Genomic DNA, 15,457 nt, shown 5'->3' on the forward strand with positions numbered 1-15,457 from the left:
AGCTGAGAGAGAAGAATAACGCCCGCCCTCTTTACGGTTTACGCCGGGGATACAAACGGACGCACGAGCAGCGAGCACCGTCAGTTGAAACAATCGGCTCTTTTTTACTCCATTTCCTTCACATCAGGAGGAAAAAACATTACAAAAATAAGGGGGGGAAAGTTATAACTATGAGTTAAAGTCGAAATTAGGACATACTAACTATGAGTTAAAGTCGAAATTAGGACATACTAAGTGGACAGTCCTAATTATTATATTAACTCGAAATTAGGACATATGCCCCATTTTTGTAACTTTTATATCATAACGTAAAATGTTAAAATTAGGAGATAACGTCGAAATTATGACATACTACAAAATACTAAAGTTTACAAAATACTTATAAAAATTAAGTCGGAATTGGCATACTATCCCTCATATTTATCTTTCATATTATGATGTAAAAAGTCGAAATTATGACATACTATGACATATTAAATCGAAATAATAATATATTATTATTATATAAATGGGCCTATTTATTATATTAAAAATTATTATATTTATTATATAAATTCGATAAGAATTATCATGACATACCATCATAATTATAAGATTAAAAATCTAATGTCATAAATTACTTTAAAAAAACATTTCATAATTATGACTTAGCATGTCATCATTTTGATATTTTGTGAGAGAGTCAAGTCACATTTATTTATACAGCGCTTAATATATTACAGATTATTGTTTTAAAGCAGTAATTAACAGCAATTTGAACCTATTATGAAACGAAGCAGCTCTACAAAAGACAACAATCAGTGTCATTATTCTGCTCAATTTAGTTCAGTGTCAAAAAAACAACAACTAAATATTCTGTCGTCATTTACTCATACTATGGGAGTCAGTGGGCCCCATCAACTGTTTGGTTAGCCATAATCTTTCAAACATAACAGAATAAAGAGATTCATACAGATTTGGAACAACTTGAGGGTGAGTAAAGTGTACATTTTTTAACTACACCGTAACGCCCAACATTATGCTTTGTCCCGGTCTTCTGACCCATAGACATAATAAATACATGTCTATGTTCTGACCGACCGGTGGCGCTGCAGCGCAAATTGTCCTGAATCACGTTAAAACCGGAAGGAAGCAGAATTCAAAATACAAACCTCTTCAAGAAAATGGCGGAAGTCGTGGAGCTGCATAAACTCAAGGTAAGAGACTAGTACAAAGAAATGTTTTACTTTCTACTTATTATTTGGACATGACTGTAACAGTAAGCTGTTCCTAGCTGTGCTAAGTTGAATTATGATGATTAAGGAATAATAGATATAACGTTTCAATCGTTCATTCAGCACTTCTGCGAGCTTCCAGTGAGCTCCCTATAGACAGTCTTTCGTTCTTCGCCTTCGCTTTAAAACACAAGAACCGGTTTACCTAAACAGCATTTTAGCTCAGTCATTAAGACTCTTACTTTGACTTTGACTTTGTTCCCCCTCCACTGAGATAATACACTCTACTCTTGCAGTGGGTTATTAAAAATATATATAATAAAATAAATCTCAACAATACGTGCCTGTCCATCTAAAAAGTGAGTTGTAAATAGGCGTCATAGTCTTAAAAACAAGTTAGCTGTTTGCTTAGACGACTTTTTATATTATATAAAAAGTCGAGCTAATATATTAGGATTTTGTTTTTTAACGTAGTTGAGATTTTTCATTTATTGGTCTTTCACTTTTTTCATTCATGAATTACAGTCTTAAATTAAATGACACCAAGAAAAAAAAGATCTGCCTGTCTGTCTTTGTCTTTCTGGCAGTCTGTCTTTCTGTCCATCTGTCTGTCAGTCTTTTTTTCCTTTCTGTCATTCGTTCTTTCAAGAAATTTCATAATTGTTTAGTTTGTTAGGACCCCTCTATATAGATGTAGCCATGTTTGTTCAGATGCCAGCTTTTTATGGACTGACAAAGCATTGGTTCTGACACGCAGATGTGTTATTTGTGGTTGAGAAATGTCACTCCAGTCATTAAAGTGATATAATCTCCTCAGTTGGCTGAGCTGAAGCTAGAATGCACTGCTCGAGGGCTGGATGCCAAGGGAAATAAAGGAGATCTGATTGCCCGGCTGCAGGCGTACCTGGAAGAGCATGGTAGGTGTTTTCTAATGCAAGATATTTTACTTCATGGTCCAGTTCTTTAACAGATCTGATTACAATTATGTTCTTAGATGTTTTATATCAAAGTGTAATACTGCCTCTATTATTATTATTACTACCTTTTTTCTTGATAAATGTAAATCATAGAGGGCTGTTACTCTTTATGCTTTATTTTGCTAATGTTGGAGGCTTCTTTTTGGGCAGGGGCTTTGATAGCGATGGCATACAGAGTGGCAGGACATAATTTATGAATCTCAACCCATCATGCACCAAATTGACCGTTCGCAAAGACCCGCCCCCTTTAGTTACTGTTGCTATGTCTGACAAGCCACGCCGCTCCATGTTCTCACGCAGTGAAATATACATCGCGGAGCAGAGAGGACACTGACAACTGACAGACAGGACAGACCAGGTTACTTTTGATATGTAACAAAGTCTCAACTTTCAAATTTGGTAAATTTTTAAAGAAATTTAAACAATAAATACTGTTTTGTGGCTCTTTAATGAGTCTGATAGATTGCTGTAGGGCCTCAGTTAAAGCTGCTCGTGAACCGATCTCTTCCTTCTAGTTAATTTATAGCATCAAAAAAACATGAAAGAACATAAGAAGGAATATTGTTTTAACCGCGGAAAGACGTCAGTACTCTCCGTTTTTTCAAGTTCAAATTCTCCAACTTTAATCTACTAACTCTCCTGACTACAAAAATCCGCGGATGGCGGATTATGATTGGTCAGATCGCGTGTCAATCAAACTCCCTGCGAAGGGTCAATTAAATGGTGAGTTGATATGCGGAACCTGCCCTGATTTTCTCCTGCAGTTGGCGGGTGTTAATTTCAAACTCTGGTTATAATGCCCATTTAACATTTAAAATGTGTGTGTGTGTGTGTGTTTTTATTTTAGAAGAAGTGAATGAAGAGGAAGTTCTGGGAGTGTTTGGGGAAGGTGATGGGGATGGTGATGGTGAGGCTGAGGTAAGATATCCTGGATTTAATGCATTTCCATGGTAGTTTCGGGGCAAAGTTCAGTTTTAGTAGCTCCAGTGTTATTTTATTTAAAAGGAATACATTGTCTGTGTGTGTGCACTCTGAAGTGCTCAACCAGTTTACACTTGTTATTAAGATCTGCCTAGCTGATTGATCACACATGGCCACAAACAGGTTTCGAGGGGAGGGTCTCTGGTGTGTAGTTACCTGTTTTTAGTAGCCAGTACAAATGTCAAAAGGAATTTGTTTACACTAGATAACATTATATAAAGCACCATCACTTCAGAAGAATTGAAATCAGAGTCAGACCTCTGAGCAACACTGAAAATATGACTAGAAATCACACTTTATATTGTCGTCATATTGCCCAGCCCTAGTTTACTTGATGAACTTCACACATCTAGTTTTATTTTTAAGGATAACAGAGGGCAGTGATGATTGACTGGTGAGTAGATGGTTCTTTGCTGCCCAGGAAGCACCAAAATAATCAAAGTTTACACTATAAGGTAGTGTGGTCACGTGCATATACATCCGCCTCTTTTTGTTTTTCATTAATCAGATCACAAAATGTTTTGTGCCCAGCAAATCAGCTGAGATGGGCTTTAAAGGCACACTATGCAAGATTTGTACCTTAATATAACAGCTTTGAAATCATTTCGATGGTAAACGAACTCATAGTAGGGCGAATCATCCCGATAGCAAAGCGGGGGGGGACGCCGCTGGAAAAACCAGCAATGCAAGTTTGAGAGGTGGCGCCCTGACAAATCTCACGAGAATCACGACTTGCTTTATGGTTCGACGTCACATACACCAACAACATATGAAGCAGCCTCTCTGGAAGACACTAGCATTTCAGACGTGAATCATGGCAGAGTCGACGAAGAAAGCGTGGTCGGAAGAGTCAAGGAAAAGAAAACGACGGCTCTGCGTGAGTGGTATTTACAACAGTAACGTTAAATACAAGTACTCCAGGGGTCGCTGTTTGAGAGAAAAACGGAAACTGCATAGTGTGCCTTTAATACTAAGTGTAAATCGACAAATAATGTTTCTTGTGTCAGGTTCCAGAAGGCACAAACACAATCATGGTGATTGATAAGCTCAACATAACTTCCTTCACCTGTGTTTTAGGAGTCTTTTGCCAAAGAAGAGAGCACTGACCAGAAAGAAGAGCTAAGTCCACCTGAAACGTATGTATTCTTTTTTACATTTCCAATTTAAGTCAACTTCCTTAATACATCAGCAAATTTTGTACTTCACAATATTTGTGTCTGGCTAACATAAAGCTAATTTTGCAATTAAACACTTAAACCTGCGGTTTTCAAAGACAGTTGGCCTCCCTTCTGACACAATATCACACCCCATTACAATACCACGGCAAACCTAGCCTAAGGCTGTATACGTAAACATTTTGTATGGTATTGGTTATTGGTGTTTCGTCCAGACGGATCCGGCGTTTTTGAAACGGGTGAAACCGCTATTTTTTTTTTTTTTAACCGGGTCCCAGAGTGGATAAATCTGAAAACGACACCCTTGCATTTTCGTGTGTACAGCCAATCTGTATATTCTGTGAAACGATGATGTCATCACCCCACGTGTCGACTAGTCAGACACCGCTAAGTCACGTAGCAGCAACAACAACTGCCGACTACATGCTTGTGTTCTGCAGAAGCTACTGAGCCTCTTTTAATTCTTTATTTATTATTTACTTGAATGTATTTTTATTTTATTTCTTTATTTTACTTCTTTATTTATTTATATTTTCTTTCTTCTGCTATGATGCAAGTCTGTTGTCTGATTAAGACATTTCGTATTTTGTAGGGATGGGCATTTCAAGCAAAAATAATATTCGACGATCGCTGGTATTTGATGATTATTCAGAAAACGCACCCTTGCCCCACATCACATGCTCACTGGTACAACGGCGTTCGCTCAAATTCCACTCTGACATTACATTTCTCTGTACTGTAGGCCTACGTGTTGTAGCTATTAAAGAAAATGTATTTAGTTTCATATTTATGTTTAAATAATGTTATTTTTTTAATTTCATCTTTGTTGATTATATGAAAAGTGAACAGCATGAGTGATCATAAGATGCGCAATATATTGGGAGACATAATTTTGACCACATTAAGTTTTGTTTTGTATAAATTATATCTTAATTTCTATCAATGTTTCATAAACCAATTGCCTGGATTTAATAAATAAGAAGCAAATATAGTAGACAATATAATCAGGACACGGAGGCATCGGCGCGATATAACTTGCATTGCTCATGAACTGGAGCTTGTCTCAGATATGAAGCGAAACTCAGAAATATATCTATAGAAAGCTTGAAATGTCTACTTTTAAACAAAACAATTCAAAACGAAAAGAAACAGACAACTCTATTATGTAATCCTCTGTATGAAGTGTGCATTTCTCTCTATAGGCACGTTCACAAACTGCGAAGGTGGCGAGTCAACATGTTTGCAGCCGAGACTGACACAGAAAACACTAGTTTATTAATAAACAATTAAAATGTCTTCTTGCTATATTTGACACATTCATAATCATTACTTTTGCCGGTTCTTTGTGGCAAGCTTTATGCGTCCACTAACTAATCGAATATCGTGACTCATCCCTATTTTGTACCAGGCCATTTATGGTTGTTTATATTGTTCAATAAAGTTTTGGTAAAAAAGAAAAGAAGCTACTGGGCTAATATTATTGTATACAGTGCGCAAGGCTTATGCGCATGCTCTAAGTCTTCTCTGTTTTTAGTGTATCTCTGTGGCAGAACATACTGGTCTGGCATGTATACTACATCGTTTTGAGCCGTTTCGTGTGTATGCAGATATTTCTTGAGACGACGCCGTGTTTACGGAATTTTTTTTTAGAAGAGGAAAAAAAAACATTGGATAGGGAAAGCTCTGGCTTTGTGTGGATGTGGCCTAAAATAAGTAAAATCTTCTTTAGCAATTATTTAAGCAACCAATCAGTAATAAAATAAGTAACAGTGTTCTTTTTTCTTTCGTTGTTTAATTAACATTAATGACGCAGACTGCATCAGGTTTATTAGGCTGCTGTCACTTTAAGACTGAATACACAGATCCAACATACTGATGTACAAGCATATCTGCTATTCTCCCAACTGTTTAACTTTACAGAAGAGAAGACCTAGCCAATTGTTTTTATGTGAATACTAAGAAAAAATTGTTTTTGTTCTTGATTTTGATTTCAGGGTGGCTGAGAAAAAGCTGGTCAAGATGAGCCCTCCTGCTACAGTTGGTGAGGTAATGATCATTTCATTTACTGTGATTAATTACTGGAAAGTATCAGCTCATGCAAAAATGAAAATTTCCTTCCCTCATGTCATTTCACACCTGTAATACTTTATTTCTTACGTGGAATACCATGAATAAGTGAATAGTCAATGTGACTTGTGTGCTGTAATGTGAATGGCCCATTCCCAGCTGGTAGGTTTTTGGTGATCCGATTACAAGTGCTCAGTTGAGTTGTATTTAATAACTGAAACCACATACAGTGGTAGTCAAAAATGCATGCCACTACAAATGTTTAAATATTCTTACCATACGACTGAGTTTAGACTCTACAGCAGGGTTGTCGTTCACTAAAACTAAAACAGTTAAAACATTTAATTCAAATAAAGCTGAAATAAAATATAAATATTAGTTGAAAAACGTAGACTAAACAAAAATTAGAAATGGCAATTGACTGAAATCAGTTTTAGTTAATTTCCAGTTAATAATTTTAGTGCTTCAACTTAAACTTAAGTAAAAAATCATTCTAAATAGCAATATTTTCTTTAAAAATTAATACAATGACAAAAGCACAATACAAAATTACTTAACATTAAATTAACATAAAAACAAAAAATAAGCTAATTTGAAATCGAATGAAAAAGTTTTAAAGTTGCCAGCCACTGCCAGCGTTTTTGATAATTTTCACAAGTTTCATGGCCCCTAGAATATTTTGTTGTATGAATATCTGAATATGCAATATATCAAAAGAAAGAAACAGAGCCTCTGCTTTAAAATAATAATAATAATTGCATTCTTTTTTTATCAACACTTGATTGTGGGTAAGTGTCATAAAGCAACACATTGAGCAAAAAGCTGAGAAAAATGCGTTTTTGTCAAAGACTACATCCAGATGGGATTCAGAACGATGATCAAAACACAGATGGAGTAGATCGAGTTCAGCTTCAGTCATTAACCCTTCCTGGGTCGACATTTCATTCTGTAACATTGTTTTGATTTATATACTGATTTATTTATATATGTTGATGATCGTTATTATGCATATGATTACATATATCACTTGCTTCTACATCCTCTTTGCCTGTGTTTTGATCAGGAGATTCTGTACTCTTCTAGAAGATGTTATAGCGCCCCCTACCGTATAACAGTGAAAACACAGAAAGCTGGAAAATTCTGTCAATGGCAGGGAAAGAGTTAAAACTAAAATAACACTACTCTGCAGTCCTTGATTCTACCTAGTAATTGCTACTATTAAACTTTACCATTGTTCTTCCGTAGCATCATACATTTGTAGATGTTGTCACAATACCAAAATTGTAGTAGCAAAATTTAATCTTAGTAAAACTCTTCAAACCTATTTTTATCCATTTAAAAATATAGAATTACAACCCTTAACCCTTACAACAATAAAATGTTTAACCCAGGTGATACTTGAGTTTCTAATTTTATTGGGGAAAAATAAAGCTGGCTGTGAAAAAAATTTGACTTTAAAGACCAAGTGAAGCATCTATATTTGAACTGATAATGAAATCGTTTAAAAATGATTAATCATTCATCAATATAAATTCAGTTTGATTTGGAAAACCATTTCAATTAGTTTACTGAGTGCTAGTCTAGTTAACAGTCACTGAGTATTCACTACAGGCTTCCTTCCTCTGGTTGTTTACATGTTGAATGTGCTCTTGTTTAAACTATTACAATTGTGTTCATTGCAGAGGCTTCAGAAGAGAGCGGAGCGCTTCAATGTTCCACCGAGTGGGGACACCAAAAAGGCAGCGCGAGCAGCAAGGTTTGTCTGTTTTAACAGAGGAAAAAATCTCTTTAAAAGAGGGTCAGAGACTGAAGAGTTTGAAAATTTATTTTGTTTGTTGTTGAAACTTTGCTGTGCTATGTGTGGCTTATATTTCTTGCATAAGCTTTACATTTTATCTTGTAGCAATATGTTAAAATTCTATCACACACTTGTGTATTTGAATGGGAAAAGACAGAAATCGACAACCATTTTAGACCATATTTGTGAGGACAAAATAAAGATCTTTTGGCTGGTCCTCACTTTCTGACAGCTTTTTAAAGGGCTCTTTGAGGGTTAAGATTTAAGGTTTGAATGCTTGCTCGCTTTTCACTTTCGCTTTTAAATTCGTGATCATGCGTTGGCTACTCTGTGTCTTGGGAGCGGTGGTTCATTTTACAAGATATTTGTCAATGATGCTCAGGATCTGACCAACTTTTTGCCACACCTGCCAATGGCTGGTGACTTAAGCTAGGTTTATACTCGCCGCGTCCGCACGAGTGCGAAGGTGCGCGTGGCAAAAATGACGTCATTGTGGTGTGGGCGGTCGTACGCGTTGGGTGCGCAAGACACCCTTTCGCTTGGCGGTGTGCACAGCTTTTTTTGTAACAGCGCACGCGGCTCCGCATCCGAAGATGCACGACTTCGAGCCGAATCTGGCCCAGCATGTACATCTCACCGCACCGGCACCCAGGTTGTGCGTCTTAAATTAGTTGCTTACATTTACAAAATGAGCCTATAGCAGACATAAGCCATTTTTATAAAAATAAAGGTCCATGTTTTATAAAATGTCCACGAAACTTAATGAAATGTTTAGTGAAATTAGAAAATATTTAGGAGATCGTTAATTTAGTTGTATAGCCTATGTTTTTCTATCCACATTTTGTTATAATGTCACAAGTAATAATCTCAGGGTTTACTGGATTTTACACGATTCTTTTTGTAGTGTGGTATTGGTGGTGTACTAAAATAAACATTGTCACATGTGGACCTTTCTTCTCACCGTTGATTCTTGATGGTTAAAAGGACAATTACTTGAGTCGCCCCCTGTCGTTTCACAGAATAGTACATCGTCGAGTATAAACGCCTCGTCCGTTTGGGGAGGTGCGCGCGCAGTCTGCGGAGCCAGGCGAAAGTATAAACAAGGCTTTAAGAAACTTTACCAGCCATACATTTTTTTTTTTTTTTATGTTTTTACAGAAACAGGCAGTTTGACACCAAAATTTCACAATTCTCTATTCCAATTTCAATACCAGAGCTAAAACTATTACCTAACTATTATACATTTAAAACATTTTTAAAGAAAAGTAGCTTTAGTTTTCAGGTAAAATCATTGACTAAAGTAATTTATTATAAAATAACACTGGATAGTCTTCACTGTATAAATTAAAATGACAAAAGTTATTCAGTCAAGAGCAGTGAATGATTTTTTTTTTCTTTGTCCTTTGTTTGATTTACATTAAAAACACAGACAGCAGCAGAAATATTAGTGTCGATGTCCGGAGAGTCGTTCACATTTGTTTACTTTAATGTTCTCACAACATTGCATTTTTAGAATTCATAAAAATGTTGCTTTTGTCACTGTCAACTCTTATTTGTGTTTATCAATTAAAAAAACCTGAAAATAAAAAAGAATTCATAAAAATGTTACCAGCCAACTGGTGATTAACACAGTTTCATATACTTCTCAATGCTGATTTTTACTCTCATTTGAACCCTGGTTGCACACCAAATCCTCCGCCATCGTCCTGTCAGGCATCTCTCCATACTCTCATGAAATCTGATTCCTACTGCCCTGTACACTGAGGTGTATATGTCCATTGTCCAACTGAACTAAATGGTTTTTATTTCTATAAAAAGCCAAACAACAGTTGGGGCGGTGCCCTAATGTGAGTGGTGTACGGTCGCACACTGTGTAACAGCGACTGACACAGCAAACCTGGTTAGGTTTAGGCGCTTAGTTGTGGTGGTTAGGGGAAGGGGACTATGCCAATGAATGTCCTCACAAAGATAGATGTACAAACCTGTGTATGTGTGATGATCGTTTTGAAGCATCCATAAATCTTAATTCTTTTTCTTGTTTTATTAGGTTTGGGTTGCCAGAACCTGAACCTTCCAAAGGTGAGTTGACGTGCATCTCAAAAGTGTTCCCAAGAGGTCTATGCTACATTTCACACATTTCTTAAAAAAAACCTGCTGCTATTGTTTTTTTATATGAAGTTAAGCAAGTTTTTGTTTTGTTAAAATTCGATGCTGTTACAACAAACCATAGTTAAAACCTTGATTAGTATACAGTACATGTGCCGCATAATTCGTCTTGTACTTCCACACATTAGTTGTCCACTTTTACAATATCCAATTAAAATAGTATCTTACCCTTTCTTAAAAATAAGTAAAAAGACATAACATTCGAACAACCAGTCAGTTTTAATTCTGTCAGTTGTTTGAATTTGTCTGATAACTAATGTTCAAATTGGTTAATTTAAATCTTTTGATAAGAAAATTAAGTAATGCATTTAAATAATTTAATAAACAGTTATTAAATATAATATTTTAATGCTAATACTTATATTTTGTAAGTTCTAACCTGAGGAATGTTTACCTGGTGTTTTTTTTAAACATTAGTACAATTTATTTGTGAAGCATTAATACTGATAATGTGGTCAGTAAAAATATCTGAGCATAGGCCATTTATTCACTGTCTGAATTGCAATAAAACAGACTGCAGTCAGACATCATTGCTTGCAGTTTGTGTGTGTGACATCTGTGTCATGGCACCTAGTCTCTTTCTTCAAATTAAAGGCTTTGTGTTCAATGGCTAATTAATGAATGTAATGGATATGTCCATCCAGTGATGTGTTTTTATTTTTTATTTTTTTCTGTTTAGGAACTTCAGCGAAAATAAGTGTAAGTAATTGGCTTGCAAACTTTGAAATTGGAATGTTAAATAACTGACTTAAATCTGTGCAGAATCACTTTTAAACATGCCACTCTCTTTCAGGTTGACGTTGAGGTATTAAAGAAGAGAGCAGAACGTTTTGGCATGAATGTCTCCTCAGTTTCTAAAAAGGTAACTTTTTTTTCATATTTCATAAAATGATTTTAAAAAATCTTGGACACAAATGACAAGTAATATGCCAAATGAAGTTAAAATATTTTAAAAGCAAAATTAGAAAAACATTTGTTTCATAGAGCAGATAAATTGTCTCTCAAATCAAGGAATCTATGGGGGCGTTTTCCCGAGGAGGAGGCAAGAGAGGCAGTGCCTCAAACAATTGGATGACCAATCTGACCAATCAGAGCAGAGTAGACCAATCACAACAGACTGGGCCATCTGACCAATCAGAGCAGAGTAGACCAATCACAACAGACTGGGCCATCTGACCAATCAGAGCAGAGTAGACCAATCACAATGAGCCATCTGACCAATCAGAGCAGAGTAGTCCAATCACAACAGACTGGGCCATCTGACCAATCAGAGCAGAGTAGACCAATCACAACAGACTGGGCCATCTGACCAATCAGAGCAGAGTAGACCAATCACAACGGACTGGGCCATCTGACCAATCAGAGCAGAGCAGCTCTCGGAAAGGCGGGGTTTAAAGAGGCCAAATCCTTTATATCAAGCCGTTTCAGTCTCTGTGAGAAAAGAGCTGATTTGACCTTGGATGAATGCAAATCTATTACTGTTGTCACGATACTGGAATTTCTAACTTTGATACGATACCTTGAAAAATAAAGATTTTCGATACCACGCCATTATGTTTTATTTTTATTTACATTTTTTATATTATTTTTTTTGTCCATTGTACGGTGACCGGGAGGGGACATGTTCGGTTCACTTAGTTTTGTCGTGGCCACAACATATAAACTCGTGGGAACGTCATATTAAGTCGTGGGAACGTGATAATAAATCGTGGCCTCGAGATAATTTTGTTGAGGTAAGAACATCATTATGTCGTGGCCACGCGATCATATGTTGAGGGAACGATATATTTTTCTTGTGGCCACGACTTCATAGTTTGAGAGAACGACATCTATTTCTCATAGCCTCATGTTATGTTGAAGGTACCACACCGGTCAATACTGTATACAGCAGTCGGAGATGGAGATGACTGATGAAATAACATTTTACTTTGAATTAGCAATGTCATATAAAGATATGCGGTCTCTGGCATTAAGACATGGGTATGTTATAAGTGAAAGACACCTGAAGCGCATTCTTAAGTTAATGGGCTTTTTCGTCGGAATTTGCTGGCTTGAATGAAATACTCGGGTCACGACTAAAGTCCTGTTTAAGGCAATAAACAAAAACATTTTATAAGAAACTTAAATTAACAAATAACAAAAAATAAATTATGACCGGGGTAAAAGGAGGAGCCCGTATCGCGTGTGAAGATTCTGTTCCCACATGTTATAAAACTGGAAGCCACAAGAAACGGATGTCGTTCCCTCAACATACGATCTCGTGCCCACGACTTAATATCACGTTCCCACGAGTTTATATGTTGTGGCCACAACAAAACTAACTGAACCGAACATGTCCCCTCCCGGTCACCGTACCAAGCTTCAAAAAGACAGTAACAGTAATCCATAATGGAGCAGTTTAATCCGTCTTCTAAACAGACATGATCGCTTTATATGATAAACAGATTTTATTCACAAATAAACATTGATCATTTACCATTACAACAGTCTCACCAATGTTTGCTCACTCAATGTATTTGTGTTTTTACAATGAGGTGATTTTGTTGTTCAGAGGCTTACACACCGCACAAAGAAGCTGAGGAAAAAATACAAGAGCACAGTCCGCTTTGGGTGTGAGCATGAAACGTATGGAAACGAGTACAACTGTTATGGGAGTTTTTGTGTGTGTCACAGGTTGAGGATGATGAAAAGCTTAAGAAGAGGAAGGAGAGATTTGGCATTGTGACGAGTGCAGCCTCCGCTGGAGCCGAGGATTCAGAGGTACGACTTCTGATCAGGAGATATATTCAGATATCTATGCATTTCTGAACAATTGGTGTGAAGGGTTTATTTTCTCTCCCTACTCTCACTTCATGGAGTGTTTACACAGTATTAAAGTCGCAATGTAATGGAAATAGCAACAGATATTTGTCCGTATTGTGCCGGGGAACGGTTGTGGAGTGGATTGAGATAGACCTGTGATGTTACAATCTTGAGTTTCTCACTGTGTAACCCTTATCCTCACCCTCTTCCCTTTCTTTCTCTTTCAGGCAAAGAAGCGAAAACGTGCAGAGCGGTTTGGAAATGTATAGACAAATGGATCTGACCTTTTTTTTATTACTTTTTTTAAAATGAAGAGTTCTTTGAGGTTGATTTTGTGATACACATGTAATCCCTGTAGTGCCATGCTGGTTTTTTTTTCTGCTATTTACATTAAAAGTATCCCCGTTCCTTACTAGATTCTCTCTTGTATCTGTCTTGATGTGCTTGATTGATGATTTGCATTGTTTGCCTTAGGTGTGTGAGGTCTAAAGGTATTAATATGCATCCTTTGGGATTATATCAGGAATGCATCCATACATGGAATATATGATCTATCAATGCAACACAAAAATAAATCAGTTTCACTTTATTTTACAGTTACATGTACTCACCATAGTAATAACAGTAAATTATGCAAAATTACATCCAACTAACCCTCAACCTAATCCGGTAACACTTTATTTTACAGTGTCCTTGTTACATATGTTACATGTACTTACAATAGTATTAACAGTAAATTATGCATAATTACATGCAACTAACTCTCAACCAAACCCTAATCCTACCCTAACCCTATAGCAAGTACATGCACTTAATTAATATTACTCAGTACTTAAATACATAATTACACTGTAACAATGACACCTTAAAATAAATTGTAACCCCTAATCCTTTTTTTTTTTTTTTACTTTTTTTTTTATTGGAACAAAGAGCACAAAGTTATCATGGATGTTACAATATCAGACAGTATCACAAAATAATTTTAACATCTTGATATACAATATCATATCACACTTTCCTCAATGGTCTACATACATAAGCCATTTCTCCCACAACTTTTTACATTTGTCAAATTTGAGTCTTAATATAAATGTAAGTCTCTCCATACTGTATATTTCGTTTACGATCCCTAGCCATTGATCCTTAGTTGGGGGGTCAACCTGCAACCATTTACGGGTTATTGCTTTCCTACTGCTTGCTAACAATATTTTTAATAAATATTGATCCTTGTCTAAAATATTTCTTGGTATTTTACCTAAATATATAGTAGTGAATGAAAAATCAACCTCTACTCCTAATATTTTCCCAATCTCTGCCACTACTCCTTGCCAAAATAATTGAATTTTTGGGCATGCCCATAAAATATGATAGTGATTAGCCATCGGGGTTTCACATTGCCTCCAGCAATAGCCACGGCTCTGTGAGCCTGTATGAAGTGCTGTTAATTTGGGAGTTATAAAAAATCGTACTAAATTCTTCCATCCAAATTCCCTCCAGGATCTTGAGTTTGTGGTATTTGCCTGTATCACACATATATCTGTCCAGTCTTCATCTGTTATTTGTGAGTCAGACTCCTTCTCCCATTTTTGTTTAATGTATACTGTTGAATGATTCTTGGAAGCTTGCACACTTCCATACAATCTTGAAACCAGCTTTTTATTATCTTTTAATGTGTACGCATTTGAGAATATTGTAATAAGATTATGATCTTCCGGCAATGTCCTTTTAATTTTTTTGTTAAAATAATCTCTGACCTGCAAATATCTATAAAAATCCTGCTTTTCTAGTCCAAATGTATTTGAAAGTGTCTGATAACTCTGTAATTTCCCATTAGAGATGACTGAACAGTAAGATGTGATACCTCTCCAAACCCACTGTTTAAATCTCTCATCTACCCTAGCTGGCTCAAAACCTGGGTCAAATGCTATCCAACTTAAAACTCCAGTTTTATCCTTTAATTGCAATTTCTTCAATACTCTGAACCATACCCTCAATGAAAATACAGTCCAAGTACTCAATCTGTTATAGCTCCTTTCAGCTAGTTTTTTATTTCCAAGTAACGACTGTATAGGTGTATCTGTCTGTGAAACTTCTAGGGTTTTCCATCTTGACTCATAGCTTGGAATACACCAATTTACTAAGGGTTTCAATTGAGCAGCATAATAATAGTCTTGAAGACATGGTAGAGCTCTCCCTCCTTTTTCTTTTGTCAACTGCAATGTTTTAAACTTTATTCTAGGTTTTCTACCATTCCAGACAAACCTTGAAATCATACCG

At 36.2% G+C, this 15,457-nt stretch overlaps 1 protein-coding gene across 3 annotated transcripts; it reads left to right on the plus strand.

Moving 5' to 3' along the window:
* The first annotated feature begins 815 nt into the window (after positions 1-815).
* On the plus strand, positions 816-13,593 carry sarnp (SAP domain containing ribonucleoprotein). Of its 3 annotated transcripts, XM_081357524.1 has the most exons (12): positions 816-972; positions 1,095-1,196; positions 2,032-2,131; positions 3,039-3,109; positions 4,250-4,308; positions 6,342-6,393; positions 8,097-8,170; positions 10,260-10,291; positions 11,058-11,077; positions 11,172-11,240; positions 13,052-13,138; positions 13,408-13,593. In XM_081357524.1, exons 2-12 carry the CDS (start codon positions 1,164-1,166, stop codon positions 13,447-13,449), a joined length of 639 nt encoding a protein of 212 aa, XP_081213650.1. In that variant the 5' UTR covers positions 816-972; positions 1,095-1,163; the 3' UTR covers positions 13,450-13,593. The 3 variants fall into 3 exon arrangements, with proteins under 3 accessions (XP_081213650.1, XP_081213651.1, XP_081213652.1); XM_081357525.1 differs by lacking the exon at positions 816-972 and having other exon boundaries at positions 1,082-1,196; XM_081357526.1 differs by lacking the exon at positions 816-972 and having other exon boundaries at positions 1,121-1,196; positions 3,042-3,109.
* Positions 13,594-15,457: the final 1,864 nt, after the last annotated feature.

Source organism: Scardinius erythrophthalmus, assembly GCF_964197995.2.
Source record: "Scardinius erythrophthalmus genome assembly, chromosome: 25".
Lineage (NCBI taxonomy): Eukaryota > Metazoa > Chordata > Actinopteri > Cypriniformes > Leuciscidae > Scardinius > Scardinius erythrophthalmus.